Raw genomic sequence first — 18,799 nt, forward strand, 5'->3', positions numbered from 1 at the left:
TCTTCTTAAGAACATGGTGAACTGCATCCTTTTTATTTTGCATTTTGGGGCTCTTCCACAACTTTTGAGTATCGGAAATGCCCTTCCTCAAAAGAAAACTTGTTCTGCACAGTGTACATTTCTGCATAAAATACAGGGAATCTTAGCTGCCAAAGTATTCAGTAGTTAAACAATTTGTCATTCTCATAACTGTTGCAGATTCAGATCTACAGTAATTATTGACCAAACATCACTCCCTAAATCCATCTTTTCAGTTTGGAAGTGCCTGAAGGCAGTGCAGACTGAGGTGTAGGCAAATGGCATCTGCAGTAGTCTCGAGATAAACATTTGCTATAGGGAGCATACAACTCCCTTTTTTGCAACAGCTCTACTGGCTGCCAATGTGATTCTGGGCACAATTCAAAGTGTTGGTTATGACCTACAAAGTCCTATATGGCTCAGGTCCAGAGGGCCTTCTCAGTGGTTCCTACCCAGGGAAGACAGAATACCCTCTTTTTTTGTATTTCTGTTGGTGAGCTAAAACCTTTAATTTAGACTGGCTTTTAAAACAGAGAGTTTTAAAATTAGGGACCAGGCTTAGCACAGCAAGTTAAGCTGCTATGCTACAGAAAAATCCTGTTGATCAGAAGGTTGGCAGCCTGAGCCCGGGTCAGAGTGAGCACCTGTTGTTAGCCCCAGCTCACCTGACCACCTAGCAAGTTGAAAACAGAAATGTGAGTAGATAAAATCGGTATCACTTTTAGCGGGGAGGTAATAAAGGAACCCTTAGGGACATTATTCAAAGAAAAGCTCCTTGGCATTGACGATGGAGTGACAGCACCCCCCCCCCCCCAATGGCCGGAGTTGAGCACGGCCTCCAAGATGCCAGAAATACAATGGGAAAAACTGCCTTTACCTCTGTTTGTGTTGTCTGTTTTTGTTAATTGTTGTATAATAGGCATTGAATGTTTGCCGTATGTGTGTTCTGCAACCTGCTCTGAGTTCCCTTTCGGGTGAGAAGGGTGGGATATAAATAGTGTAAAATAAAATAAAATAAAGGGCTAGGGGGTGCTGTGTTGTTTTAACTGAGCTTTTAATTTTTAAAACTGTATTTTAGCTGAATTCTTTTAATACTGTAATTGGTTTTGTCTTGCTTATTTTTTCTGTTTTTAATTGCATTGTTTTAAATTTCTTGAAACAATTTGAGTAAAGACCTTGGGAGAAAATATTGTGATGATTATGATGATTACTTCAGAAGGACCCAAAGACTACCTGCCTGTTCCCGATGCCTCGTATGGTTAGGAGACTCTTGCATTCATCATTCCCTAGTGCTCCAGTCTGCAATGCCTTGGAAATATTTTGGCTGGAACACCATCAGGCTGGAAATCTGGGTTTTATGAGTGACACTCTTAAACCAAGCTATGACAGCAGACTTCTGTCAACCTAGTTAGGTTTAATGATGTGGTATGCCAACCATTGGCTTAAAAATGGGGGGAAAATCCACAGAAGCAGTCATAAGTTTGCTCATTGATAAGAAAACCTCTGAATTTTTTCATTCTTCCATGTAGGAATGCAGTAAGTGAAGTTCTACATCTTTACTACATAAGTAATGGCTCCAAAATCATTGCAACCTATTTTTATAGGAATCCTGGTAGAAAAAAAGTTCTGTGATTTTTCTCATTCCTGTTGTTGTTGTTGTTAGAACAGGATGCAGTGACTCAAAGGGACACTGTTGTAATGATCTCCCTCTCTTTTTCAGAACACCCTTTCCCCTGTGCTTTTCATAGATAGCTAATATCCCCATTCAGCTCTGAAAGAAAGTCTCACTACACACTTCCAAGAATGCATGCAGAACATCTGGTGGCTGGCTAAGGCAATGCACATTCAGAAATAAAAGGAAATAGTAGCAAGCGCACTTTTTAAAGCTTATACATTTATAGCTGAAGGCCTCAACAAACAGGATATGGAGAATGGAGAAATGTGAAAGAACACATGCTTACTAAAGTTCTAAAACAGCAATTAAATAATACTATGAAAGGTTATACATAACGTTAGTTTAGGGGTTTTATGGCACCTGTGGTTTATAAACAGCTTTAGCAACGAGTATTTCAAAACATAGTTCACAGTTTTAAGAAGATCTGTGCTGATTTTAAAAACTAGATTCTATATCATTTGAATGCTGCCTTTTGTATATGATATCTATTTGGAAAGAAAATATTTACACTAACTTCTATGGCTGATTTGTTAGATTATTTTGAAAGAAAACATTCCTAAGTTATGCAGTAGCCCTAAATCATAGAGATACTTCTTAGTGCATTTTGTACAAATCTGTTATTCTTTGTTTTTTGTGATTTTTTTGTGTTTTTTGCAGAAAGACTGTAAAACAAATTTCATCCTAAGACTGCAATACTGCATCTGGTCATATGCACTGAAATGCTACTCCTATTGGGATTTTTAGTGCATGTGGCTGGATTGAGGATTGCAGCGACTGTTCTAGTACTTCATTCTTGGGCTATAAATATGTACACTCGAGTATATTCATTCAGTGTTAAATGCTTTGTTTTAAAATTTCCTCTGTGGAAAAACAATGTACAGTGTGTAGGAAAGTGTTCTAAAATTTCAAACTACTGAGAAATCAAACTCCTAATAGAAACACTACTGTTATTGTAAACTGAACAGGTTCAAAACGATGTGCAAAGGGCTTGTGTTGTGTTAGTTCTGCTGTTAATTGCAACAGCAGCATTGTTCAGCCTGTGTTCTTCACCGGTAATGAGCCATGTTACGTAAGATGTCGCTGATATTAACTTAGCTTTAAATAAAAGTCTTTTTTCCTTTTTCTTCAAAACAAACACCTACAAACTACAACTTTTAGAACAAAAAGGTACTGTGCTACAGTCTTCAGATCTAATTGGTTATTGTATGTCAGAGGAGCTGCACTTGTTTCACTTCTTCAGTGAAGTTGGCAGCCATCTTATCTCTGTCATCCATATGGGTGCAGCTCTCCTCCTCATCTGTTCTTACATCACTTTCGTTGTCCGTTTGACTGCAGCTTTCCTGTCAAGAAATATTTAACAGAATTTTGACGGCAGCCGCGGTCACAATCTACAAGGACACACTGTCAGGCTTGTATATCATGTTATATATATACACAGTGTTCCCTCACATATTGTGGGGGTTCCATTCCAGGACCACCCACGATAAGTGAAAATCTGCAAAGTAGTGAAGCTATATTATTTTTGATATTTATACATTATTTTATATATTTTATATATTATTTTCTTAACCGCACTTCCTTACCCACCTCCCGGCCCATCCTGAGGGTGCATCCTGCCTCCTGCCTCTCTGGCCTCCGCAGCCCCTAGCAGGCAGCAGCAGCAGGCCAGGGAGGCAGGCCTTCCCCGCTGCACTTCCACTGGATGTAAATATTTTATATTTTTAATATTTTCAAAAACCCACAAAACAGAGAGCCCGCATAAAGCGAACTGCGAAGTAGCAAGGGAACACTGTATATTAGGAGGGAAAAATGGTGTAAAACCTATACTACAGCCCTGATCAAATGTCCTGAAGGCACATCACTGCATATTCAAACATACTGTACATTAAGTGTGTTGGTTTTAGTTCCACCCTGTAACAACCCATATAATGCATTTTGGTTGGACAAGAGGAGTATTACTTAGGAAATGGATGACTATGCCCAGATCTTCATTATTCAGGAGGTGGTTGCAGTGGACATCCCAGCCTAAGCTAGTGAGAGATGTTTCTACTTGAGTCTCTAAAGATACAGCAGGATGTAATGAATGTTGTCTTTGAGAGGGATTAGAACCCCTTTTTACCTCATCACACTAGAGAATGAATCCACTTTAAATCCGGTTGCTGCTTCCTAGAGAATTCTGGGGTTTGTAGTTTAGGGAGGAGCTTTTAACAGTCTCACTAAACTTCAAACCCTAGAATTCTGCAGGAGGCAGAAACTGGATTTAAAGTGGATTCAAGTAAAGTGGATTCAAGTAAAAGTGAAGTACAAGTAAACAATTTACTGGTATTCAACCAATCTATTAAATTTACTGGTATTCAACCAATCTATTACTTATAAAATGTTTTCAAATAAATACCAATGTGTAGTTGGTATACAACTCACCATAACTCATTGTAAAAAACAATAAGAAGGATCTAATGGGGTTGTATTCAGAGTATAGGTTTATGTATTAAATTTGGCAAAGCCCAAATAAGAACAATTGCATTTGCTAAGATTTTAAATAATTTCTTCTGTGAGAATTATTTTAGAACAAAGGTACAGAAAGTGCACATTGGTATCCTGTGGCTACAATTTTATGTTAACAGGATCATCAATGCAAGCTACCAGTAAAATATGCATTTTTCTCCAGATTGCTGCTCAATTGCAACAGAAATAAAAGCAAGCATTTACAATATATGATCTTTGTGAGAAGTATGGATGACACATGAGTTGATTATTTAATACATCCAATTAATTATGAAACTGCTTATATGTTTTAGATTATGTTTAAAGAAACATAATCTATTGTCACATTAATCCTCCCTCCTTCCTTGGGAAAAAAACTCTTTCCCTATAGCCAGTAAGTATGAAGCATAAAAAACGCAGACAGAGCTGTATATCTCAGTTTTTCCTCTCCTCTTTCTCCTCATTATCTCTTGGAGTAAGATATATATATATATATATATATATATATATATATATATATATATATAAAAACCCAAACCCGACAAATATTAGGCAATTTTTCATCAAAATAGTTGCACCCCCTTTTTTTAGGGGGGGGGGAAAGCAAAAATGGGACTATTATAAAATAAAAATATGATATTTCACACAATGCAGTTACAGCAATTTCTCAGTGCCTTGACTCCATTCTATGGAGTCTTGGGATCCCACAGAACCCAACTTTTTGAGCTATTTTGAATTCTCTGGTGTCACCATAAACTCCATATCCCATACATTAGGCAGAAAAAATGAAGTGCAAAGATTCAGAATGAGGGATGTCTAGCTTGAGAGCAATATGTGTGAAAAAGATCTGGGAGTCCTTGTGGACAACAAGTTAAACATGAGCCAGTAATGTGACGAGACAACTAAAAAAGCCAATGGGATTTTGGCCTGCATCAATAGGAGGATAATGTCTAGATCCAGGGAAGTCATGCTACCCCTCTATTCTGCCTTGGTCAGACCACACCTGGAATGCTGTGTCCAATCCTGGGCTGGAATGTGTCCAGTGGAGGGCGACTAAAATGATAAAGGTTCTGGAGAACAAGCCCTATGAAGAGTGGCTTAAAGAGCTGGGCCTGTTTAGCCCGCAGAAGAGAAGACTGAGAGGAGACATGATAGCCCTGTATAAATATGTGAGGGGCAGTCATAGGAAGGAGGGAGCAAAGTTATTGCCCTGGAGACTAGAATACGGAACAATGGCTTCAAACTACGGGAAAGGAGATTCCACCTTGAGGAAGAACTTCCTAACTGTGATAGCTGTTCAGAAGTGGAACTCTCTGCCCAGAGTGTTGTGGAGGCTCTTTCTTTGGAGGCTTTTAAATAGAGGCTAGATGGCCATCTGTTGGGGGTGCTTTGAATGCGATTTTCCTGCTTCTTGGCAGGAAGTTGGACTGGATGGCCCATGAAGTCTCTTCCAACTCTATGATTCTATGGTTATATCCCAGGATTCCACAGGATGCAGCTATAGTGGTTAAAGTGGTACCAAATTGTGCTACAATTGTGTACTGTGCAAAAGTGCTACAATTGTGTACTGTGAATGTGCCACTTTCTTTCCTTTCTGAATTTCCTGAAGTATCCCAGGTAGAGGGGGAAATAAGAAACAAAACCAGGAGTGAAGGAGCAGCCCACTTTCACTCAAAACTGTGTGTTCCTGGCCACTTGTTTCTCCAGCAATGGCAAGATAATGGCTAGAGAGCAACCAACAGAATATGCCAACAACAGTATTGTCCCTGGTATCAATGGCTTATCTCTGGTATATGAAATGGAGAAGAAAGACACAAAGGGTATAAGGGATATGACAGCAGTATGTTTAGATATACAGATGCACATTCAATAGGACCTGCTAGTAAAACTAGTTGCTGACCAGAGGCTTTAATAATATAATACTTACTGGAAAGGAGAGTGATGCAAGGATAGCTACTCATCCTTGCAAGCTGACCTGTGAATAAAAAAGAAAGTGAAAGCTGAAGATGTGAGCAGCCAAATCTGTGTAGCATTCTGCTGAGAGCAGCATACAAAAGAGGTGAGAAGGTGTTTGCATACCTTGACAGTACAGAGGAAACAACTTAGCATGCAGGAAGAAGGTAGCATCTGCAGCTAATAAGGCTGGGGTGAAAGAAAAGCATAAGTCTTGCTCTTCTGAATGTAAATATTATTTGGTTCACTCTCCCAAATTTTTGTGCTCCTAAGTCTTTATTGACTCTATTTTACAATATATGTGTGTGATTGTGATTTTGTTGTTGGAATAGTTTTAGGTGTATTCTAGACATCAACTGTTATTTTTTTTAAAAAATTAGGCCAATGTACCTAGGCAAAATTATGATAGAAGGACCTCCTGAACCAGACTCAATCAGCCCTACTTGAAAAGAGACTTTAATACAGTCTCGCTTATCTGACATCCAGTCTTATCCAATGCCCTTATCTGATACCCCCATTTTCCTCCAGCATTTCCCCAATTAAAGGTGCGCTCCCCACCTCTCTCTCCATTCCCAATAAGTGAAAAAGGCAAGACAAGGAGGGAGGAGGAAAGGGGGAAAAGAGGCAGGACCAGAAGTGGATGTGTCCTCCCTCCTTCGCTCTGTGATTTCCACGCTCATCTTCCGCTTCCTGGCACTTCCTGCTGGGCCACTCTAGTCCTTGCCTTGCCTTAACCCTTTGAGTCCCTGTTGTTAGTATTCTAGGTGTCTAGTGGTGCGTTGGACAGGTAACAGTAGGAGACTCCGTATTATCCAACATTTTCATTTATCTGACATTCTGCCACCATTTTTATGTCAGATAAGAGAGACTCTACTGTATGTAGTGAAATAACACACATATTCTCATTGTTAAAATTACTCAGTGTGTGTGTTGGAATTATGCTCCACAATACAGTATTTAATGAGGCTCACAGCTATCTTTGCCAATGAATACAATCCTTATGAGATAATCCAATCCTTGATTTGTTCTGGGTAGATATAGACAAGATCCCTACTGGAATTCTTATGCTGGGATGTAAGCAGACATGAGTTGCAATCCTTTGAACTCTGTGGGGTATAGCACCAGAGATGTATTGTGGGTACTTGTTGACACTATGCTTGTAGAGTGGGTTAAAAGACACACATAATTATGCCTGTCTTTTCCCTGCATAATGCCCATTTGGTTTTTGAGATCAGTTCTATGCTTCACTGAAAAGCACTGTGTTCATGACAACATGAGTGTTCTACCTTTGGAAATGAAATTTATGATGGCTCATTCACACATGCAAATCATTTCACTCTACAACCATGAAGTGCTAAACATGTATGTGTGAATCAACCTCTCCCCATATTGTGTATCTGTAAAAATTGTTGACAAAGCACATTTTTGACAAGGAATGTTACTAGCATTTGGGATGCACCAAATAACAGCTTGTGAGGGTTAATGGCACCCTTTTTCATTTCAGTACAGAAAGTACTTACTGATGACTCAGAGAAGGAAAAAATGAGTGAATCTCAGTGTTATTTTGAATCGGAAGCCTCATTGCCATGTAAAACATGTATTTTAAGATGGCAATAGAAATAAAATCAATCTAGTACAGTGTAATTTGTCAAGTCTAAGTTAAGCTTAATAATGTTGTTTGGTTGTCTCATTTTTACCTGATAAGCTTCATCCTGAAGCTTTTGTTTCAAATATTCCTCCATCTTGAGCTCATTCTCTAGCTGGCGGACAGAATCATTTTCATAGTTCTCATCATCTGCTCTAACATAAGGATCTCCATCTTCTGTAACCCTAAAAACAATTATTAATAAATAGCTTCCTAAAATAAAAACAAGCACCAACATTCTCAACAATGCTTGTATTATCTGCATAAATGTGAAAGGCAATGCCAGTTTTATGCTTTTTTTCTTTTAGCTATATATATTAAAGTGATTATTAATTTCATTGGGCTAAATTAAGTCTCAGTCCTACCTAGACTAAACAAGTTAGCTGTAACCAACAATCACATCAAATTTAATGAGCTTACTCTAGGTAAGATCAATGTTTGATTTAACCATTTGTGACATTCTTCACATGTCACCTTTTAAATATTCATGTACAAAAAATATTATCTGTACTGTAGGATATATATATATATATATATATATATCTGAGCTCAATTGCAACTTCAGCAAAACTAATTGTAAGAGTTCCTTCCTAGACTATATATCTAACTAAAAACTGGAGGTTGAACACGTGAATCCTTTCCTATGCAAAAATAAGCATGCTCCTATATGCAGTAAACTAGCACTTCATGAAGTTCCTAGCTTTCTCCTTATATGGACATTTTAAAAATGGGAGTAAAGAACAATACATCATTACTATTCATAGGCTATTCTTTAGTTAAGAGAACTACTCAATTTTGCATGAGCATAACATTATTGCTTTGTGTCAGATATTTTACCGAAGACAAAAGGGAATATGTAATGTGTAACAAGGAAGAAAGAAAGAAAAAAAAGGAGCAAGACCGTGTGGGAGGGTACCCACATATCGCTGCGAATGGTTCCAGTGGCAGCTGCACTGTGAAGGTAGCCTGGCTTCCGGGCCTGGATCTGCGCAAGGAAAGCCTTTTCGGAAGTGGGTGATGGGACAAGGTCATCAAAATGAGTCCGACCAAACTCAGAATCCACATTACTCTCTGTTTCGCTTCCAACTTCTGTGGGAAGAAAGGTGGGGATGACGATATTATGGTTACATGTATTCTGGAATGTTTTTCTCCTGTTTTTTTAAGCATAGAGTGAGTTTAGTATAATCTGAGATGGCTCAAAATAAAGTGATATATATAAAATTTCAACTATAGAGCTGTTTCATTCCTGTAATGTCCACATAGATTATTTGTCAAGTGGATTTTTAAAGCACTGCAACAAATTGATGTCCTTGTTCTGCATTTCATTTCCCTTTTACAGATCGAGACACTAAATAGATTTGAATGGACTCCAGTGAGATCCACTTGGGAGCATGGTTTAAGATTCAACCCACAGGTTTGTCCTCCAGTATACCATGCAAGAGTGATTCCTGATTAAACCATTTGATTCAGAATTGGACTCAGAAGAAGGTCTGTGCAAGCAGAAAGGAAGAGAAATGCATGGCCATGAAGAATACTAGCAATGATCATGCTCTCACAAAAAGTCTATACATTGAATGTCTTACATTTACTAACCCCTATCCAAATATGCTTGGCAGCAGATGTGTTTTGGGTTTTTGAGAGTTTTTCAAGATTTAGGAATATCTGTAGTTGCAAATACATACATAATGAGTTATTTTGGGGATGGGACCCAATCTAAAGAGGACATTCATTTATATTTCATGCACACCTTAGACACATAGCTTGAAGATAATTTTATAGAATATTTCAAATAACTTTGTGCATGAAATAAAGTTTGTGTATGTTGAACCATCAGAAAGCAAAGGTGTCATTAGCTCAGTCACCTTTGTGGACAATTTGTGATTTTATAATTACAGATAACCTGTGTTTGGTTAAGCAACTTCAATAAAATTGCAGGACATTTTATTTATTGAATGAACGAATGTTCATTTTATATATCATTTTTCTATATCAACCTTCAGCAGAAGGAATTTCAGAGCATTCTTATACATAAATAACTTTTTAAAGAAAGGTAATGTAATAAAATTTCACAACCATTACAACTAAATTAAACTAAATAAAAACCCCACAGTCATAATAAAAACAAAACAGCAATAAAAATTTCAATTACAGGAACACACAATGATTGTATAAACAGATGCCTGGCACTGAATATGTTAAAAATTAGACATTGTTTTTTGTTTTGTTTACTGGCATATTTTATTTTGAAGTGTGGACTGATACAGAAAGGGAAATGTATTGTAAATGTCTAAATGTAACATTTATTTCTACAGACATCTGCAGACAAATTACAGCAAGACATTCCAAAGGAGTAATGTGGATTGCTTAGAAACTCCAGAGCACATAACAACAATGCTAGTGCCTGGTAATAATATTTGAATTTTACGTGAACAAACTCTTTTCTTTATTTCTCTTCAGTTTTCCCATTACACCTTATTTCATTCTAAGGGGAGCAACAAAGTACTCGAGTAATTTCTTCTTTTTAGTCAGTTTGACTGCCCATTACAACTAGAGCTGCAACACTGGCCTATGCAAGCTCATTTAACACTAAGACAATTTAGTTTACTTCCAGTAAAATTCCATAAGACATGTTTCCTTGCATATAAACTATACTGAATACAGTGGACCTGACTACAGCACTATCTATTGTAAATAGCAAATATATGCATGTCTGCCTCTACAACCACTTGACAATAATATGTTTATTAACTACAATTGGCTTTACAATTTTACACATGGGTAAGAATCATGCAAACTGTATCCTCTCCCCCATTCAAACCCAACCCCCACAACACTGATTCTGACCTAAAATTGGATATATAGGACAAGATCCTGGATTGAAAGGCACATCACTCATGAGCATTCTCTGGCTTGTAGAGAGCAAAGGGAAAGGTAGAGAAGTGCTCAGTTTTATTCTTATATCTGGAAACAAGTGACAGATAACCTCTGAGATGTCTCTGAGTTCCTCCATAGGACCCTGAAATATAGGGACCCACGGAGGACCTATATTGGATATAGCTGCATGCCACTGCTGAGCATATAGCTATATCTATCTCATATAATTACATTAGACAATGGTTTTTTAATTAATATTTTAGGGAAAATATTCCAAAGCTGGGGTGACACTAAAAAGAAGCTTCTCGCTTCTATAATCATATAATGCAGCTCTGATATGGAAATGTTTGGAGTAGACTCTCAGCAGAAAAGTCTTAACATATGAACTGGTTGCTCTGGTAAGCTGGTATTTCTATATCTTTAAAAAGCAGTACAGAATATACCTGCATGCCACCTTTTTAGTCTCTATCTACTTACCTATCATCTATCTATCTATCTATTAGGCCTGGGTAACAACAGAAAAATTTGTTTCTAAAATCGATTTGTATTTGGTGTTTTTTTTGTTTCGATATGTAAAATAATTACAAAATTTTCCTTTTAAAAAGTTTGATATTTACGAAATTTCGTAAATGGTAAATAATTAACGAATCGATTTCCGAAACAATAACGAATCGATTCGTTAATGGCGGACGCGACCACGAAATACGCTAAAAAACCTCCAAAACCTTCTGAAGCTTCCCTCTCCCTCTGTTGTTGACTGTTGGTGTGATATTATAATTTTTTTTCACTAATTAAACCATAAAACTGGCCCAGACATGCGGAAATAATAACGAAACGACCTCAAAACAATAACGAAACGAATACAATATCGAAATACGAAGCATTTACAAAATGTTTTTGAAAATTCGTTTTTTTAATAATTGCTCCAGAATGGTTCGTTATCGTTTTGTAATTGAAAAAATTAACGAATTATTAACGAATTACGAATTAACGAAACGAAACCGCCCAGCCCTACTATCTATCTATCTATCTATCTATCTATCTATCTAGTATTACTATAGCAGTGTACTTATATTTTAAATAATCAAACCTGAGTTTAGTTCTTTCACCAGAGAAGACATAGTGTTGGTGATAGAATCTGCTGCCACCAGCAAGTCATTTCTTAAATTCCTCCTTGTGCCTAAGACAAAAAAGCAGAGCACTCAATATTTTTAGCAGAGAATGTGTTAAGATTCTTCTTAATCTATGCAAGGTTAACAACCTAGAACATGCTCAACACAGCAAGTAGAAAAACATGACTGAGTTCCTTTGCTGGTCTAGTAACGTAAGCTTTGACAGGGATGTGAAAATCTTCAAGTCTCAAATTTGTTGGATTTCTTAGAAACTCAGCTGCATCTTCTTCCTGCACTTGTTTTGTATTAGATTGCAATACTTCGGCTGGCATCCTGTTTAGTATTTATGAGATTGTTAATTGGACTTACTCCATAAGGCTGGATAATGTCAGGGGGTATCATTGTGTGAAGGAGATCCAGCTGGTTCTTAACTCAAGAAACCAGTATTATTGCTGCTCTTCCCACTTACTCATACAAGGAAGAGGGATCAGAAGAGAAGTGCTCTGTGCTGATGCCTACAGATGCTGGCCAAATCCCAAGGATGGAGTTCAATCAATCCTTTAAAAATTGGGAATGAAATCTCTTCTCTTTGCTAGTATGGGCTCTGGGGAGAGGTCCAAACGATAAGCCTCTGTTGAACAGATGTTGTCCTCCCCTTCTATAGGAAACTGGATTGAGATGAAGCAGTCTCCAGATATTTCAACAGCTTGTATAAAAATCACCACACAATGTAATGCATTATGAAAAGGCATCATTGCAAATGTTAAGGAGGACAATGCATCTTTCTGTACACTTAATTAATAAAGGATGCTCTGCCCATTAAAGATAATGGTGAAAGTCTGGTTTATTAGGTTAAGTGACATCTTATGGCTTTCATTTCAGATCAAAGAGCTTCAATCAACTTTCCAAATTGTTTTACTCCACTCCCCCACTCGGCAAAACCCCCCAGTATTCTGGCACAATAAAGATTAACAGTTGGTATCCTGTTGAGTAGTTACAAGATTGTAAGCCAAACTTACAATTGTGTAACTTTTAGGATTCATATATATATTTAGGATTCATATTTATAGTTAGTACTAGATGTGACCCAAAATGTTTCCCCATAAGCCAGGCAGTGACAACCACTGTGGTATTGTGGTCTGAGTGTTGAACTAGGACCATGGGAGACTAAAGTTTGAAACCCAACATGGCCATAGGAATTTACCAGATGACCTCTGTCACAGGTCAACCAGAGGAAAGCCACTGTAAACCTTCTCTGAATAAATCTTGCCAAGAAAACCCCATGAGAGTTGACATAAAAGGATATGACAATGAATAACAAGCAAGGTGGAGCCCCCAACTGGAGTGTTTAAAGGTGCTGCAGATCAGGGCACTAGGAAATGAAATCAACAGTGTTCTCCTAGTTGTGTGATTCACTTAGAGAAGCATCTTCAGCAAGACCCTGAGGGATCTCTTTAGCCCTTTGTACTCAATGCCCTCTGCAACTGAGAGAGTGCTGAAAAGGTCATTCCCCAGTGTTGTGATCTGCAGCATCTTGGAACCCCTTTGGCTGTGGCACTCCAGGCTGAAAAGGTAGCTTTTTGTGGGTGGCATAATGAAGCATCTTAGCCTCATGTGCATTGTTACTAGTGTATATACTTGGTGTAGCCTGGGTTAGGCATTTTGCAATGCTATTTATTAGAAATACTCATGGTTTGTTTTTATATTTTATGAATGGTCCCAGAAAATGCAAACCTGTATAATGGGACTTTTTACAAAACCCTACAGCTAATTGGCTGCAACTCCCATCAGCCCCACATCTGGCCAGTTGTGATTCCCATTGACCTCACATCTGGGTGGCTTTGACTCCCATCAGCCCCATATCTGTCTGGCTGCAACTCCTATCAGCCCCACACCTGGTTGGGCTTCAACTCTCATAAGCCTTAGATTTATCTGGGCTTCAACTCATGGTTCTCCTAATTAGTCAGATGGGCCAGCCTTCTTGTTAAACTGCAATTCTCATCATCCCCAGCCAGCCTAGCAAAGGGGTAAGGATATTGGGAGATGTAGCCTGGGAAGGAGCTGAGCTGTCTGACTGGTATAGGAGGAGAGCCTGCCTTTGGTTATGGGTGGGAATCATGTGTCTCTCCAGATGAGGCTGAATTCCGACTCCCATAAGCCTTTATCAGGTCCCTAAACCCTATCGGTATTTTAAGTTGGATCATGATGGGCATGCATACCATGTTTGTTTGAAATGCAACCAGTATAACAAGAGAACAATTTTATAACTTACCTTGTGCAAAAGCTTCTTGCACATCTCCCCCTACACCTGTCAGAGAGTCCTGAGGTGTGTGTGCTGGAGTTGAACAGGCAGATGCAGATCTGATGGGCATTGGAATTGGTCGACTGATGGTATGGCTGGGAGATGAACGCGGAGAGCCTGCCCCTTGGGTCTAGAAAACAGAATACAAATGGTTAAACATGACTTGCAAGAGATAGTACTCTAAGGCTCCCATTTCCTCTTATATTTCTCCTGTGCAAAAAGTCAGACAATACCAATGCCATGCTGAAGACCAGAATCATCCTGATGGAAAGCAAAGGCCTCTGTTTGCTAGTTAATAAGGCTAATACTACACACTCATAAAAGAGGAGGTGAATCATGTTGGAAAGGGGAATAAATATATCAAAGACTCAAGATTCAAATGTGAACAATTATTAAATCATTATGTTTATTGCATTTTTTCAAGGTGTATAATTTTAGTAGTGCATGTAGAAATCCAAGACTTTTCCTAGACTGTGTGGGATGCAAAAGTGGTGAGGAGATAGAAAAGTGTGGAGAGAGGTGAGAATAACAATGGGGGGGGGGGGGGGAGATGAATAAATATAGAGAGGGTGAGGAAAATCCAAAAAAGTAAAGATAGTGAACTGCTCCAGAACATGTGGAAGGAGCATCTAAAGAATGGATATGATTAAATGTAAGCAAGTATAAAGTCATGTGTCTTACAGGGGAAAAAACCTCAGTTTCATATATATGTTGATGGAAATTTTGCTGGAGGCAACTGCCTCGCCTTACTCTCGCAGACAATGTAGTGAACATTTCAACATCATGCAGAGCAGCTGTAAAAAATGCAAATACTTATGGGATCATTAATTCAGGTCATTAGAAAAAGAACTGAAGATAACATAATCACTACTGTAACACTATCTATGATGCAGTCATCTGTGGAACATTGCACATAGTTCTGGTCGCCACACTATGAATTAATAGAGAAGTGGAAATGGTGCAGAAAATGATAACCAAAATGACTGGAGCAACTCTCCTGTGAAAACCATGTTCCTAAGACAGAACCATAGAGATGGAAGATGCTGTAGGCCAATGCTGCTTAAAGGGGCTGTCCCTTTACTGGTGTTAGCCCCATAAGCCATCAGCTTCCAGTCAACAGAAAATTTCCAGGAAAGACAATGGGCAAAAATGTGTATTGGTCCTTGACACATTAGATAGCTGGAGAAGAACTGTTCTAAGCTACCAAATCTAGTCTCCTCATGAGTTTGAAGCCAGCCCAGATTGGAGTGAACTCCAGACCATTAATAGACTAGCTTGCTGTCAACATATGCAGCCCGAAAGTTGCATCTGTCAAGTAGGAAATTTAGGTACCGCTTTATGTGGCGAGACTAATTTAACTAATTTATGACACCACGAAACCTTCCAACAGTGTGCGTAAGAATGAAGAAGTACTCCATCAAGGACTCGGTGTCACAAGTGGATGGTGAAGCGGCAGCTCCCCCTGTGGCCAGAATTGAGCACTGAATGTTTGCCATGTATATGTGCATTGTAATCCCCCTGAGTCCCCTGCGGGGTGAGAATGGCAGAATATAAATACTGCAAGCAAATAAATAAATAAATAAATAAATAAGGTAGAAAAAAACCCCCTCACCCTTAAGTGTTAACATGGTTTCCTTCTTCATCTAATGTTCAATTAAAATCTACAATTTTGTAGTTGAAGTCTACTATATCATGCATGCCTTCTATTATATTATTATAATGTGATTCAGTGTGTCTGGAGCATTGACTGATGTGAACTACTGCCTTGAGAATTATGGTTCAAAGCAGCAAAAAATGGGTAAACTGTTCATATAAATAGAAGTATGGAGTAGATAGTTAGAAGCAAAAATTGACAAAACACTCCCAAGAGCATGCAGATATCCTATACTTTCACAGGCATGCTTCTTTGACAAGTCAATCCTATATTGAAACCCTCAGATAGACAGATAGACAGAAGCAATTGCATATTGAGAGCTCCAACTAGATTACCATATTTAGTTGATGAGCTGCATTTTTGGCAAACCTGCTCTAAGGTCATGCACACACTATCCAATGACTACTGAGATAGGAATCTGTAATCAAAATATATTTTCCATTTAATAGGAAGCCATGTGCATTTATTAATAGACTTACAGTGGGAAAACACCCCTGTTTGTACAGCTTGAAACTTCTTCAAAGCACCACTGCCTTAAACTTGTCAAAAACTACAGCCGTTTCCCTGAAGCCACCTTTCCTGGCGTAGGACCCTTTCATCTTGGAAATGTACTTAAGGAAAATCACTGTTGTAGTTGCAATACTAAGGTCCGAAAAGAGTTTGCTGCAGTTATAGTAATGCCTAAAGGATTATTTGCCCATATATGGTCCTACCAATGTCTTGAGACTTTCTCAAAGGGGAATATAGGAAAGGGCCTTTTGGGTGACAGTCTCCAGGTTTTTGAGCTTTCTTCCCTGAGAAACTAAATTCAGACCCTCCTTGCTATCGTAGGCCTTTTATTTTGTCAGGGCTTTGAGGATGTATTGTCAAAGGCTTTCATGAACAGTATCACTGGGTTATTGTAGGTTCTTCAGCCTGTATGGCCATGTTCTAGAAGCATTATCTCCTGATGTTTCACCTGCTTCTATGGCAGGCATCCTCAGAGGTTGTGAGGACCTCACATCCTCTGAGGATGTCTGCCAGAGATGCAGGTGAAACGTCAGGAAAGAATGCTTCTAGAACATGGCCACACAGCCCGAAAACCTACAACAACCCTTTGAAGATGGACTACTCAGGATGTTCTTCATTGTTGTGGTTTTGCTTTTAAATTGATTGATGGCTTAATTACATTTTTATCTATTGTGAGATGAAAATTGTCTAGATGTTCCTGCTTGGAAGCTCCCTTGAGTCCCAGACTGGGAAACATTTGGAATGATAATAATCTTCCTGATTTTCCAGAGATTTAAAACATATTTAGTGAATTCATCTGAATGCTACCAGTCATTGGCTGGAGGTACAATGGCCTCCTTGTTGCTGCTTTAGTGCCCATAGCTAAACACAAGGGAGCAGCCAAGGCCCCTTAAGACCTAGCATTTAAGCCATGCAATATTCCTCCTTTATCATTTAGCAAGGCCACACCCTGTAACTAAAAAAGGAAAGGAATATTATATATTGACAAGTATATAGTATCTCCCATTAAGGAAGAGCAATAATGCAACACAGACTTATATTTGTTAATGGGAAAAAGGATTACAATGCTATGGTAAAAAGAAACAGAGCGGAGTTGCACCATTTTGGAGAAGGGCACTGAAGCTGCTTTGGATCTTTAATGCTGGGAGGATCTATTTGACTCTGCCAGATTTAAACATCGCTATGTCAGTTTGAAGGAACCCATGCCACATTTCTATCACTCTTACATCTGTAAACAAGATTCCTTTTTTCCAGCAGTTACAATCATGTAGAATTTTGCATCAGTTATACATATATGAAAGATACAAAAATTGCTTTCATAGCAATGGTAACATACAAAACAAAATCTGGTTAGTTTGTTTTAAGTGCACAGCTCCCTCTACTGGAAACTAGTGTGAACTACAAAATAAATTATTATAATAATACATGCATTGATTTTAATGGCTTTTTATCATTTTGAGTGTATGTTTTAAATTGTCTTAAGACAGTTAACAGTTGGATTTTTAAAATGTTGATCTTGTATGTTCTTAAGTGTACAATCACTATTTTAAATTATAATCCCCTTGAATACCATTTTGGAAAAAGATGGAGTATGAATCAAGATGACGACGATGGTGATTATATTTCTGGGTTGTTGTAGGTTTTTCCGGGCTATATGGCCATGTTCTGGAGGCAATTTTTCTCCTGACGTTTCGCCTGCATCTATGGCAAGCATCCTCAGAGGTAATGAGGTCTGTTGGAACTAGGAAAAATGGGTTTATATATCTGTGGAATGACCAGGGTGAGACAAAGGACTTTTGTTTGCTGGGGCTAACTGTGAATGTTTCAGCTGATCACCTTGATTTGCATTCAATGGCTTGGAAGCGCCTGGGGGGAATCTTTTGTTGAGAGTGATTTCATGTGCCTGTTTGTTTCCCCTCTGTTGTTTTGCTGCTGTAATTTTTGAGTTTTTTTTAATACTGATAGCCAGATTTTGTTCATTTTCATGGTTTCTTACTTTCTGTTGAAATTATATTTCTGCCCAATATTCTTCCAGAGAGAACTAAAATTTAACTTTGAAGAAGGAATCTTATGAATACTTAAAAAAGAAGAATTTCAGACAATTAACATTTGGCTAGTTCAGTCCCACAGTAGTTTTGGCATGCTTGTAAAATGAAATAGTGCTGAGCTGAAAGAAGGGACGTTTCTTGCACATTTCTTCAGCAACCCATCCCATCCATTACACTGCTTTTTTTCACAGTTTGTTCCCAAGATTTTGTATAATAAATGTGGCATAACTGTGGTATGGTGAGATGGAAGGTCTTATAAGATACAGGTAAAGGTTTCCCCTTGACATTAAGTCTCGTGTCCGACTCTGGGGGGTGGTGTTCATCTCCATTTCTAAGCTGAAGAGTTGGCATTGCCTGTAGATGCCTCCAAGGTCATGACTGCATGGAGCACCATTAACTTCCTGCTAGAGCGGTCCTATTGATCTACCCACATTTGCATGTTTTCGAACTGCTAGGTTGGCAGAAGCTTAGAAATGGAGATGAGCACCAACCCTCAGAGTCGGACACGACTAGACTTAATGTCA

The 18,799-nt window shown here is 38.4% G+C and overlaps 1 protein-coding gene across 18 annotated transcripts in view; it reads right to left on the minus strand.

The window, feature by feature from the left end:
* Positions 1-2,904: 2,904 nt before the first annotated feature.
* Positions 2,905-18,799, minus strand: part of DTNA (dystrobrevin alpha) — a 267,832-nt gene continuing 251,937 nt past the window's right edge. For all 18 annotated transcript variants that reach the window (XM_060775262.2, XM_060775250.2, XM_060775249.2 and 15 more), the window contains 6 exons: positions 14,034-14,193; positions 11,740-11,829; positions 8,696-8,864; positions 7,828-7,960; positions 6,105-6,152; positions 2,905-3,033 (listed from right to left, as the gene is read on the minus strand). In XM_060775262.2, coding sequence (XP_060631245.1) covers positions 6,135-6,152; positions 7,828-7,960; positions 8,696-8,864; positions 11,740-11,829; positions 14,034-14,193 — 570 coding nt within the window. In that variant the 3' untranslated portion in view covers positions 2,905-3,033; positions 6,105-6,134. The remainder of the gene's footprint in view (positions 3,034-6,104; positions 6,153-7,827; positions 7,961-8,695; positions 8,865-11,739; positions 11,830-14,033; positions 14,194-18,799) is intronic.

The sequence above is a fragment of the Anolis sagrei genome, chromosome 4 (assembly GCF_037176765.1).
Source record: "Anolis sagrei isolate rAnoSag1 chromosome 4, rAnoSag1.mat, whole genome shotgun sequence".
Classification (NCBI taxonomy): domain Eukaryota; kingdom Metazoa; phylum Chordata; class Lepidosauria; order Squamata; family Dactyloidae; genus Anolis; species Anolis sagrei.